Below are 12,672 nucleotides of genomic sequence, written 5' to 3'. Positions count from 1 at the left end.
TTAGAAATCTTACATTATTTCATAAGCCACTAATACTGAATTGATAAATGCTTATGTTGCTTTTGAATTTCAAATTCGTCAAAGAAAAACTGAGAGCTTTCAATTGTGCTAGGCTTTAGTGAAAAGGTAATTGTAGACAGGATTGAAATCTCCATTAATGTGTCAAGTAATTTTCATTTTCACCGAAGGTCAGTCTGCTAATTGTGGTCCCAGTAGATTTTGAATTGGCAAACAGCACTTTGTAATTGAGCATCCATTAATGGATGTTTTACCTTTCCCTCATTGGCTATGGTTTTGTTGCCAGAAACTGGCATCTGATTCTTAGCTGTGTATTTTACTATAGAAGAGTGTAGATGTGCCCAAGGATGGCCACATAAATGGTTTTCATAATCCTCTGAGAGTTACTTTTTGTTTCTGAGGTCCTATCGTGGGCAAATGAGGAAATAACAGGCAGGGTAGATGAAGGAGAATCGGTGGATGTTATTTACTTGAACTTTCAGAAGGTCTTTCACAACATGCCATGTGTGAAACTGTTTAACAAGATACGGGCCCATGGCATTACAGGACAGATACCAGCACAGGGTAACTGACTGCAAGAAGGCAAAGAGTGGGGATAATGGGGGCCTTTTCTGGTTGACTGCTGGTAACTAGTGCTGTTCCGCAAGAGTCAGTTTATGGACTGCTTCTTTTCACATTGTATGTCAATGATTTGGATGTTAGAATGGATAGCTTTGTGGCCAGGTTTGCGGACAATCCAAAGATATGTGGAGGGGTAGATAGTGTTGAGGAAACAGGGAGTGTTCAGAAGGACCTAGATAGATTAGGAGAATGGGCGAAGAAGCGGCAGATGGAATATAGAGCAGAGAACAGCATAGACTATTTTCTAAAGGGGGAGACAGTTCAAAAATCAGATGGCAAAGGGACTTGGAAGTCTTTGTGCAGGATTCCCTAAAGGTTAACTTGCAAATTGGTCAGTAGGAAGGCAAGCCAATGCAATGCATTGATTTCAAGAGGACAAGAATATAAGAGCTAAGATGTAATACTTTATAAGGCATTGTTCAGACCGCACTTGGAGTATTGTGAGCAGTTTTAGGCCCCTTATCAGAGAAAGTACGTGCTGGCTTTGGAGAGGGTCTGGAGGAGGTTTACAAGAATGATCCCGGGAATGGAAGAGTTAACATATGTGGAGTGTTTGATGGCTTTGAATTGAACTGACTTTATTTCTTATATCCTTCACATACATGAGGAGTAAAAATCTTTATGTTACATCTCTGTCTAAATGTGCTATGTACAATTTAATGTAATTTATATAAAAAAGTATGTACAACAGGACAGTCAATATAATGTAGAAATACAGTTGTGACAGCATGAATTAAGCAGTTTGATGGCCTGTGGAAGAAGGGCTCTGGGCCGTTATTCAGTTGAGTTTAGAAGAATGGGAGTGGGGTTAACACTGAAACCTATTGAATATTAAAAGACCCAGACAGAGTGGATGTGAAGAGGATGTTTTGTATAGTGGGGGGGGTGGGGAAGGAGTCTAGGAACAGAGGGCACAACCTCAGAATCAAGGGACACCCATTCAGAACAGAGATGAGAAGGAATTTCTTTAGCCAGAGAGTGGTGAATCTGTGGAATTCCTTGCCACACCAAGTTATTGACTATATTTAAAGTAGAGATTAATATGTTCTTGAATAGGGTGTCAAAGGTTAAGGAGTGAAGGCAGGAAAATAGAGTTGAAGGGATAATAAATCAGCCATGATGAATGGTGGAGCAGACTCGATGGGCCGAATAGGCTAATTCTGCTCCTATGTCTTATATATTCTTAAGTGCAATGGATATGCTTTAAAATGCTCTTGGCTGGGTCTGAGAGCAAGCGAATCAAAGCACTTTCAGCCACAGAAGCACTTTGACAGGCTTCGAAGTGAAATGTTAAGTCTGTTTTCCTTTCCAGGTTTCAAATTTAATTATCATTCGACCATACGTGAATATAACCAAATGAAACATTATTCCTCTGGGGCCAAGGTGTAAATCTCAGTGCCAACAGCACATAGCATAAATAGCACATATGGTTATGATTTCAGAAAAACATACAGTCACAAATCGAAAAAATATATAGCCCAGGTCCCTGAGTTGTCCTTGACCAGCTTACTCTACCATTGAGCGAATGGCAGAGAGCTGGGAGGGGCCAGCCTCCAGTGCAGTACGAAATCCAGTGACACACAGCCAGCCCTGGTATCTCCTTCACCAGCGACGGCAACAAGTGAGTCTGTGTCTGTGCAACAACCAACGCAACATAGCTCCCCCGCCGTCGGTCCCCCCAATGAGCCATGGTTACAGTTTTCTATGTTACCAATGCCCAGCAGGGTCCTGCAATCACAATAAAAACATCCAAGGCACTTTTTAGTGGACTGCGTACCATCTCGGCACAATGGTATGTGACAAGTCCAGACAACAATACGAAAATGGTTCACAAGTCTGACACTATTGAGCAACTCACTGATGGGATAGTCCTGTAGTACTTGACGTTCTTTGTATCCAGCAGAGACTTAGGATAGTAAAAGAGGCATACAGGTTAAACAAGTACCTTTGATTGGACTCGGAGTGGTCACTGCATCTAAGCGTGCTGCCATCTTGCCGAGAGGTAACACATTGCTTTCCAAATGAAGGAGCAATTGGAGTGAAATTTTCTTCCCCATTCACAGGCTTGTCTTCTGAGGTATCAATGAATGTGTCTGCTATGGAAAAAAAATGTATATGATTGGAACAGATACTCACAAGGCAAGTTTGGTGGCAAATACCATGGAACTGAAAAAAAAGGGGAAACCAGGCATCAATGTCCATACCAATTCAAACACCCATAGCTAAAACGTTGTCCTCCCAGAACATCGTCACGGTGTTCATTCTGAGACTGATCGAATGATTAATCCAATGGTATCTAAAGATGTCAATATTGGAGAATTATGAAGGGGCATGCCAGTTCAACCTCATTGATTTCTGTAGAATGTACAAAACAGCTTGTTTTACAATTATATACTTTACATGAGTGCTACCTGAGCTGTTGAGTGTTTCCAGCAGATGTGCTTTCTTTTGGATTTCCACATCTGAATTCACTTTGGATCTTTTGCTTTATTCACTAATATTAAAGATTTGAAGTACATTTATTATCAAAGAATGTATAAATTATACACCTTGAAGTTTGTCTGCTTACAGGCAGCCATAAAGCAAGGAACCCAAATAAACCAATAAAAAAGACCATGGCACAGAGAAAGAGAAAAAAAAAATCTCACATCATACAAACAATTGAAGCAAGCCAACAGCATCCCAAAGTCCCAGATCCGCTTTCAGAGCAGCCGGAGTAGGCCCAAACCAAATCTCGATCCCTAGTCCATCACAGCAGAAACACACAACAGCCGGATCAGTTCACAGCCTCGGCGTGCAGAGAAAGGAATAAATATTCACAGGAGAGCAAGCAAAATCAACACGACCCTAAAGATTAGCTTTTTTTTTGTTACATGTACATTGAAACATACATAGAAATGTGGCATTTGCGTCAACGACCAACACGGCCCAAAGATGTGCTGAGGGCAGTTCTCAAGTGTTGCCATGCTTCCGGCACCAATGTAGAATGCCCACTACTTACTAATACTAAACAATATCTCTTTGCAACGTGGGAGGAAAGCACAGCTCACGGAAGAAACCCACGCCATCACAGGGAATATGTAGTGACCCTTAAAGACTCTCTTGGCTATTGAACCCTGATGTTGATAACTAATGCTGTAAAGCATTATACTAACCACCATACTACCGCAGAAGTTTACCACAGATATAGGCAATGTCTTAGATGAAGACCAATAGTGCTTTAGCATTTAATCTGTTTGCCAATGGAATAATAGAAGCCCGACCTTATCAATACTCTTTTAATGTCAATCAGAAGAGAAAATACTGAATTGTACTTCTGCTGCCACTCCATGACTAAGTGAAGAAGGAAAGCGGAAACTAAAAACAGAGATAATCTTGTGTTTAATGGTATTTTGATGAAAAACAAAAAGATGAAAATTCTTCTTCTCACCTTTAATATGACTTGGGTGACGGTAGTCTTGTAGAACAGAATATTGTGAATTCCACCCAACCCAGGTCATGATAAAATAAGGCTGATATTTCAACAGGAAGGACACTTCAAACGTAATTCATTTTCTGGTAAAGTACTTAGTAATCTCCTTATTTATATAATTATATATTCTATTGTGTGAGTGTTGCACCGTTGATGTTATGGGTTGGAAGGGGCCATTAAATCGTAGACAATTCAGGCAAATGGAAAAAATTCAAAGATTCACAGTGAAGGAACAGCAGGGTGTCCTCGCAGCCAACAATCAGCACTACACTAAAATCTCCTTTAAAGCAGATTAGCTTGTCACCTTCATTGTATTTGTTAGGATGTTGCTGAGTGAAACCAGCAGCTACATATGCTTCCAATAACAAAAATAGTCAAAACGGTTTAACTCCTGTGAATATAGTGAAACATTCTTTAAGTATTTTGTTAAAAACACTAGAGATTCTGCAGATACTGGAAGAGCAACACACAAAATGCAATTGAACATGGCTAGTCAGGCAGCATCTATGGAGGGGGAATAAACAGTCAACAGTTCGGGCTGATACTCTTCATCAGTATACATCAGTATTTCAATCATCAATACTGACATTTCATCAGTATTTTGTTTATATTCTCTCTCTTTCTCATCTTCATTGTCCTTTCACAGTTCTCTAGTATTTCCATGTTCTTAATTGTTGCGTAGCAACTGTTGCTTTCTAAACTAATCTATAAATATTGTTTTGTATGAGGGAAAAGATGCTGTAATATATATTGTTAAAATATTGGAAATGATTCCTATATTTCAGCAGTTTCCAGCCATTTTAAATGTCATGAACCAATACCATTAAGCAAGGGATCCACGGACCCTAGTTTGGGACCCCCTGCTCTAATTGGACTTAGATCAAATGAATTTGCAAATTATTTTTAGAAGGTATGATTCATTCTTCTCATTGACACGACTGTACTGTACTTTCACTAGAGTTCTGGAAGACCATTGAATGTCTGGATTATTCTCCAGTGGCACAGATTTGGCATGTGTGTATTCTAGGCAATGTTTCTTGATAATGCACAATTTGGCAGCTGTTCTGCTGTTGAAAGCACTTTAGTAAGCTGTCAAGTAAGACAGATGTACTGCAACCACCTGGATAATATAGCGGGATCCACAGAATTACAACGAAAGCCATATTACATAGGTCTAGATCAAAATGCTGTAGTGTGGCGACCCATTTCCTGGCACATCCGAACCGACTCACAATTAGATAGCCTACGGGGGTTTGCGAGCACAGAGCTTTGGAGCCTCTGCGCCATGGGGGGCAGGTTGAGGGAGGCTTAAAAGTGAGGCTGAAGATTTCGAATAAAGTTTTTTCCTTCAACTGCAGTTACCGACTCTGTGTCGTAATTTTAGCGCTGTGTGTAGCAGACCGCTACAGTAGGACTATAAGCTATTTTCCCTTTTGTACTAGAATCTACAGTAAGGTTTTGCTGGAGATTATTTGGACAGGACTATGACTCAAGATACAGGGCATAAGAATTAAATGGCACCTTATTAAACTGAGCTGTGTGAAATTTTACGGAACAGCCACGTATCTCATGGACTAGCCAGAGAGTCCTCCATTATGTAGCCGCTCAAGATGAACCTTGACAAGGACTCATGCCTCCATTTCCACATCCTTGCAAGTCAGCAAAGAGATGAGTGGTTGTCTCATCCTTAGATCAATAGCAACGAATGTTGTGGGTGAGACGGCGTCTGTATGGAAAAGATTTGATTGGCCCTTCTCACCACAGCCACGTGTAGACTTGGTATTTGTTGGTGACTTCTGACAATGAGACATTCTGCCAAATAGTTCTACCAGTCTGCTTGGGAATCCACCCCATACTTTTTAATTTCATAAATAAACTTTATTCATAAAAATATATTCAAGAAATCCAAAAAATTCTAGGTTTTCTTTATATTCTGTGTGGTTCGGTCTACTTATACGCTCAGTGGCCAGTTTATTCGTTGGCTATACGTGTACGTCTGCTTGTTAACGCAAATATCTAATCAAACAATCATGTGGCTGCAACTCAATACATAAAAGTATGCCGACCTCAAGTTCAAGTTAAATTCTCATACATGAATATTCATGATTGCAGCCCAACGAAACAGCATTACTCTGGGGCTAAGGTGCAAAACACAGTACCGACAGTCCTTCCAGCACAAGGCACACATTGCACACATAAGAGAACAGTAAAATACAGTCACACATTTTCTAAAAAGGTAGTCCAAGTATCTGAGTGCATGAATGTTGCAGCGGTCTGGAGTCGAACACAATACATCTTGTCTTCTGCTGAGCGGACACTGGAGAGCAGCACTGACTCCAGCATGGACACCGCGCCACACCACATCCAAAACTCCTGTCGGGTGTACCGACTCTGATGCTTCTCTCCCGGGCAGCTGTGAACGGGCGACACCACAGTAGGAGGCTAGTCCTTGCAACAACCGAGGCCAAGCAGATCCCCCGCTGTTTACCAATAAAAACAGTGAATCAGACTTGCAGCTTTCCACTTTACCAGTACCCAAAAGGCTCCTCTGATCACATGAAAAGCGACTAGGACAATCACTTACTGTTTGACTGCAGACCGCCTTTGCACACCGATACTTCTCTGCGCAGGTGGAAGCATGATCTGTACCAAGTCCAGCTCCTTCATTTTTTGCATCGACGAGCAACTCGCTGATGGGGCAGACCTGCAATCCTTTAAGATCTTAATGTCCAGCAGGGTTTTTCAAGTGTAACAAATATGTTTAAAAAAGACAATAGTACCTTTGGTTGGCCCTGTAGAAGCCACTGCATCTGAGATTGCTGCTATCTTACTGGAAGACATAGTCAAAAGATTCAGTTGTTTTTCAGACTAAACTTTGGAATGGGGAAGAAATGTGATCTAAATGATTTTGACCATGGAATGATTGTTGGTGCCAGGTGGGGTGGTTTGGGTATCTCAAATACTGGTAATCTTCTGTAATTTTCATGCACAACCATCTCTAGAGTTTACAAAGAATGGTGTGGAAAACAAAAAAAACATCCAGTGGGCAGCTGTTCTGTGGGCGGAAATGCCTTGTTAATGAGAGAAGTCGGAAGAGAATGGCCAGTCTTGTTCAATCTGACAGGAAGGCAGCAGTACAACAGTGATGTACAAAAGTGCATCTCTGAATGCACAACATGTCGAAACTTAAGCAGATGGGCTACAGCAGTAGAAGACCACACCCGATTCCTTTATCTAATGAAGTAGCCACTGATTGTATGTTATCTGGTCTATACATTTATGTTGTTAGCACATCTGATGCTTGTGGCCCCTCTGGATAATACAAACTTTTGGGATTTTGAGAGACTTTTACCAGGGCTTATTCCCTCAATGTTTAGTGGCAGTAACGCTCTAGGCTTCAGTTCCTGCCCACAAAGCCTTTGAGTTGGAAAATCATGTTCCATACATCCCTCAGCCTGGAATATGCCGTCAAGAGCAATCCTCGTTGCCCTGGAAGACCAGCATGTTTTGGGCAGACTAAAGTTTGCTCTTATTGAGTTGATGATCTTACAGCAGTACATGATGTTTGTCTTGGTATGCATCTCTGGGAACAGCCCATGGATCAGAGATCAACTGCTATGCAGCTGCCTGGTTGAACCTCAGTAAAGACCCTTGCGTCCTTTTCCAGGCCTTTACAAATCCACAGCCCACAAAGTCATGGGCGGTCAACTCATACTCGTCACAGCTACACACGGGCAGTATGCATAGGGAATCCTACGTCCTGGGCTGAATATTCATGAGCCATATTCTGACATACAGTGCAAACTCCCCCAGCAACCAGAAGTATTTTTACAACTACGCTTATACCATGATGGTTTGACCCTTTCTATTTCCACTTGTACATACTGAAATATTGTAGCGAATGAAGTTCATTCTCCCTCAGTCACCTCATCTGTCAGATAATTTGTAATGCAAATTAACTCCTTGGTAGACGTTCTCATTTATGTACTGCTGCACTGCAGATTTTAATTGCATTAATTTGGCTCCATCTTTATGCCAGATTCTTCTTATTTGCATAAAATTAATGTAGATTTTTGTTTAGGGTGTAATTTGATGGACAACTTTTAATCAATTTCCATGCATGTGGATCTCTGTAGCTTCCTGCAGTCAGTGTGACACATGGCTCATTTTGTTTTGTCTTGATTACATCTTCTTGTATTTCCACAGATTTAGTCAATAAAATAATACTTTAGTTTCTCCTACTGACGTGCAAGCTTAATGCTGTTGAGGAGTAATTATCCAAATTTATGCACCCAGTCTTTGTAAGATTCAAAGCACGTTTACTGTTAATGTATGTCTGAAGAATATAGTCCTGAAATTCATCTTCCAAAGAATACAAAGTTATAAAGAAATAGGAGCAGGAGAAGGCCACTCAGCCCTTTGAGCCTATGCCACCATTCCATATGATCATGGTTGATCAGCTACATTGAATCATTTTTCTGCTACTGAATGGGATGAGTAACTGAAAATCTTTGATTGACAATTGACTGTATTGAGACTACCGCCTGAGTCCTTCAGCACCACATTTCTGACCTAGTGCTTACTGGAGCTCTACTAAGTGGTATTACATAGGAGAAAGTGAAGTCTGTGCCTGTGTTTTTCTTCACAATCCAAAACCATAATGAAGATGAGCAAATATTTAAAGGCTGATTCTATCTCATCCTGCCTTTTCTTGTAGTAGCAGCTTAATGCTCATCCTGTGGTCTTATATCATGAGCAGAGTGAACAAGACTTGTGGAAGGACTGAACACAATGGGATGAATGATCTCTCATTGCATTTCTGCAATAATATTAATGGATTATTGTTTGCTTTCTACAGGTGTCATGTCTGCAAGACTTTTTCGGAGATGATGATGTGTTCATAGCTTGCGGTCCAGAAAAGTTTCGATATGCCCAGGATGACTTTTCACTGGATGAAAATGGTAAGCACAATATGGATTAAGTAACTTACTAACCAATATTGAATCTTTAGCCCCAAGAACTTAAGTTTGGAATCATACACACCAAAACATTTAAGTGAAATCTTTCCCAAGATGAACCGACCAAAAATTAATTGAATTCCTATAAATATTGTATTTCAATATTCTATGGAAGAGCCTTTTATTAGTTGAGAGGCCTGACTGTAAGACTGCACACACAAAGACATTACTCAGAGAATGCAGACAGTAGAAGTACAATTCTCAACCATTTCAGAATTGGTAAGAAACTAGATGTTTTCTAACTTTTAAAGGACATTTAAATTGGCGTGGAGCATCATCCTGTTTATTGGGTGATCATGAATTCAGCATATTCAGTGTGGGTTGAAGAATGACATCTTTCTCCTACACAGTTCCCTCTCTTGCAAAAAAAAACAACACCACAAGGGATACTGCAGATGCTGGAAATGCTTGAGTAACATGCACAAAATGCTGGAGGAATTCAGCAAGTCAGGCAGCATCTATGGAGGGGAATAAACAGACAATGTTTCAGTCCAAACCCCTTCATTGGGAATGGAAGGTATGGGGTAGAAGCAAGAATAAGGTGGGGGGAGTACAAACTGGAAGGTGATAGGTGAAAACAGGTGAGAAGTAAGGTGAGTGGGTGGGGCAGGGTTTGAAGTAAGAAGCTAGGAGGTGATAGGTGGAAGAAGTAAAGTGTTGAAGAAGAAAGAATCTGATAGGAGAGGACAGTGAACATGGATGAAAAAGAATGAGGAAGGAAACTAGAGGGAGGCTTTTGGTGAACATCTGAAATTGTTAGAAATACTCGGTGGGTCAGCCAACAGTTGAAGAGAGAGAAACAGAGCTAATGTTTTAGGTGGATGAAATTTAGTCAGAACTAAGAAAAATTAGAAAACAAATACAATTTGTTACAAAGAAAACGAGAGACAGAGAAAAGAAAGGGATAGCATATCAACCAAGAAAGACAGATACAAAGGTGTGATGAGGAATGATGGAGCGAGTGAAAAGATGCTGAAACAGTGAAATACAATTACAACAAATCTAAAATTGAAGAGATTGCTGGAAACACTCAGCATCTGTGGAGAGAGAAGCACAACATGAGAAAATCTGCAGATGCTGGAAGTCCAAAGCAGCACGTACAAAATGCTAGAAGAACTCAGCAGGCCAGGCAGCATCTGTGGAAAAGAATAGATCTCTGCCTGAAATCTCGACTGTTTGCTCTTTTCCATAGATGCCGCCTGGTCTGTTGAGTTCCTTCAGCATTTTGTGTGTGTTGCTATGAACAGAGAAATTTCAGTTAGCTTTATAATTTGATGAACTTTCACCACAACTGGCCAGATCTGACACAACTGGAAAGGCTGCATGTCTGAAATTATAAAATCTGACGTGGAGAGCTGGGCTAGAACTCGGGAGATGAGGTCGAATTGATGTTGGGCTCTGTTGAAACATCGTAGGAAGTCAAATTTAGAGAGGGATTGGGATGGAGAATTAAAGTAACAAGTAACTGGAAAGTCAGGGGTTTTCTTGATGGATTGACCTAAAGTAGCCACTCGGTCGGTGTTTGCTTTCTTGACTGTTGACAAGACCACATCATGACCAGGCAGAGTAATAGTTTGGCATGGACTATAAGTGCCAAAGCACCTGATTCCATGTTATATTGCTCAGTAACTCTTGAGTATTACATGCAGGACACTGAATTGGAAGAAACATGAGTAGATCACCAATAGGGCTGGAAACTAGATTTGGACACCTGGATGGTAGGAAGGGAGGAGGCAAAGGAAAAGTTTCTGAATCTGCTTGCAGTTTTATGGGAAGTCCCCATGAGAAGGGAAACACTTGCAGGAGGAAGCAGAGTCACAGAAGAAAAGGTCCTTACGGCATGCAGGAAAGGGAGGGGAGACTGGTGTGACATCACTTTGAGTGTGCTAAAAGATCTTAGAGGTAATCTGTTGAATGTGAAAGGTGAGAAAGATAAACACTCGGAGAACCCCAGCCTTATGGGTGGGAAGGTGAAAGCAGGAGTATGAAAAATGGAAGAGTTACAATTAAGAGACCTGCCAACTTTAGTGGCAGGGAGGGACTAACGAGAAGGAAGACATCTCAGAAGCATGGTCTTCTATCTCACAGTCTTCCTATTGTACTTCTTTGTCCTTATTCATCCCGTTTACTTCACCAACAACAGTGGTTAAACCTTCACCACACGCCCTGTGCTGGCACCATTGATATTAGGTCAATCATTTTCTCAAATTTGCTGCCCTTTAATTGACATCCTGTTGTTCAATCTGCCTCTCTCCTCTATCTAAACATGCTTGATTTTTAACATTACTAGGTATTGTTGAAAGGTGATGGATTTAAAGTGTTAAGTTTTTTCTACAGATGCTTCCTGACCTGATGAGCATTTCCAGCATTTTCTTTTTATTTTTCTTTCCAAAGCTTTTTATCCATGTTCATTAATAAAAACTTGCCTCTTTATCCTTTCTTTCAATGAAAATTCATAGATTAACTAAAATCAGCCAGCCAGAAGCATAAAAATTCATGCGTCATATCAAGAGAAGACTGTGCTTTCACTGAAATTAAGAGTCAGTTCTGTCTTTATAATGTCTCAAGCCCTTGTTTTCTTATTTGGTCAACTTTCAGAAGACCAGGCTCAATATTCTCTCCACAACATGCATTTTGTTCTGAGAATGCATTTTGTTTATTGACATCCTATTTGTTGTCATCTTTAATGGTTATCATCTCCATTTCCGAACAGCTCATTTCTCCCTGAAATCCTCATCCTCCTTATTCAATTAGGAAGAAAACCATTCAGACACAGGCAGGGTTCCATGATTAAGGAAAGGAAAAACAGAGACCACATCCAGAGCAAGTGAACTCTCCAGCCACCTACCTCCTCTTATAACCTACAACATCTCTCTTCACTAGTTTGAAGTCAAGTGGAGAATTCCCTCACTTTCCAGCTGCGTATTAATAACACAGCTCAATCAAATGTTTTCCAATCAACTATTTAAGTGTTCTTTGGACTCCATAGTTTCATAATCACTAAAAGCACAAATCATGGTGCTTTACTCCCGCATATGATGCAGTGTTTTTAAGCTTCTGGCGTGGCAACTATAATCACTTGAGAACTTTAATATGAAAAAGCGATAAGAACTTTTGTTGTATGACATCTTCGGGCAAATGCTCCATAAGTTTCCTGAATTTTTAAATGATTGTTATTACGTGTCATATTTTGATTAATCTTTCTTATTACTTCTGAACAATGTGATTAGCTTGTGAAGTTGAATTTAAAATGTATTTTGAAAATAGCCTTTTTTTTGTATTTATTTTACTCGTAGATATAGGTGAACACTGTTAATTTACTGTTTTGCTTTGCGATGTGTTCATATTCTCGGTTCAAAACCTTGCTTTGAAATTGAGTATCTTATTTTAAGAATTATGTAATTATTAATGAACTCAAACAGAGACATTCTGACTAATAGCTACAAGACAACTACTTTACCCAGAATATGATGGTATATTATTCATACATTCACTTAATAATGTTTTGGAATGTGGTTACAAATTGCAGGTAAACTAAATTTT

General features: G+C 40.1%; 1 protein-coding gene across 3 annotated transcripts in view; it reads left to right on the top strand.

Moving 5' to 3' along the window:
• Positions 1-12,672, top strand: part of LOC132398006 (neuronal migration protein doublecortin-like) — a 171,261-nt gene that overhangs the window by 133,330 nt on the left and 25,259 nt on the right. For all 3 annotated transcript variants that reach the window (XM_059976887.1, XM_059976888.1, XM_059976889.1), the window contains one exon: positions 8,970-9,072. In XM_059976887.1, coding sequence (XP_059832870.1) covers positions 8,970-9,072 — 103 coding nt within the window. The remainder of the gene's footprint in view (positions 1-8,969; positions 9,073-12,672) is intronic.

Source organism: Hypanus sabinus, chromosome 8 (genome assembly GCF_030144855.1).
Source record: "Hypanus sabinus isolate sHypSab1 chromosome 8, sHypSab1.hap1, whole genome shotgun sequence".
Taxonomy (NCBI): domain Eukaryota; kingdom Metazoa; phylum Chordata; class Chondrichthyes; order Myliobatiformes; family Dasyatidae; genus Hypanus; species Hypanus sabinus.
This window is presented reverse-complemented; position numbering and strand designations above follow the sequence as displayed.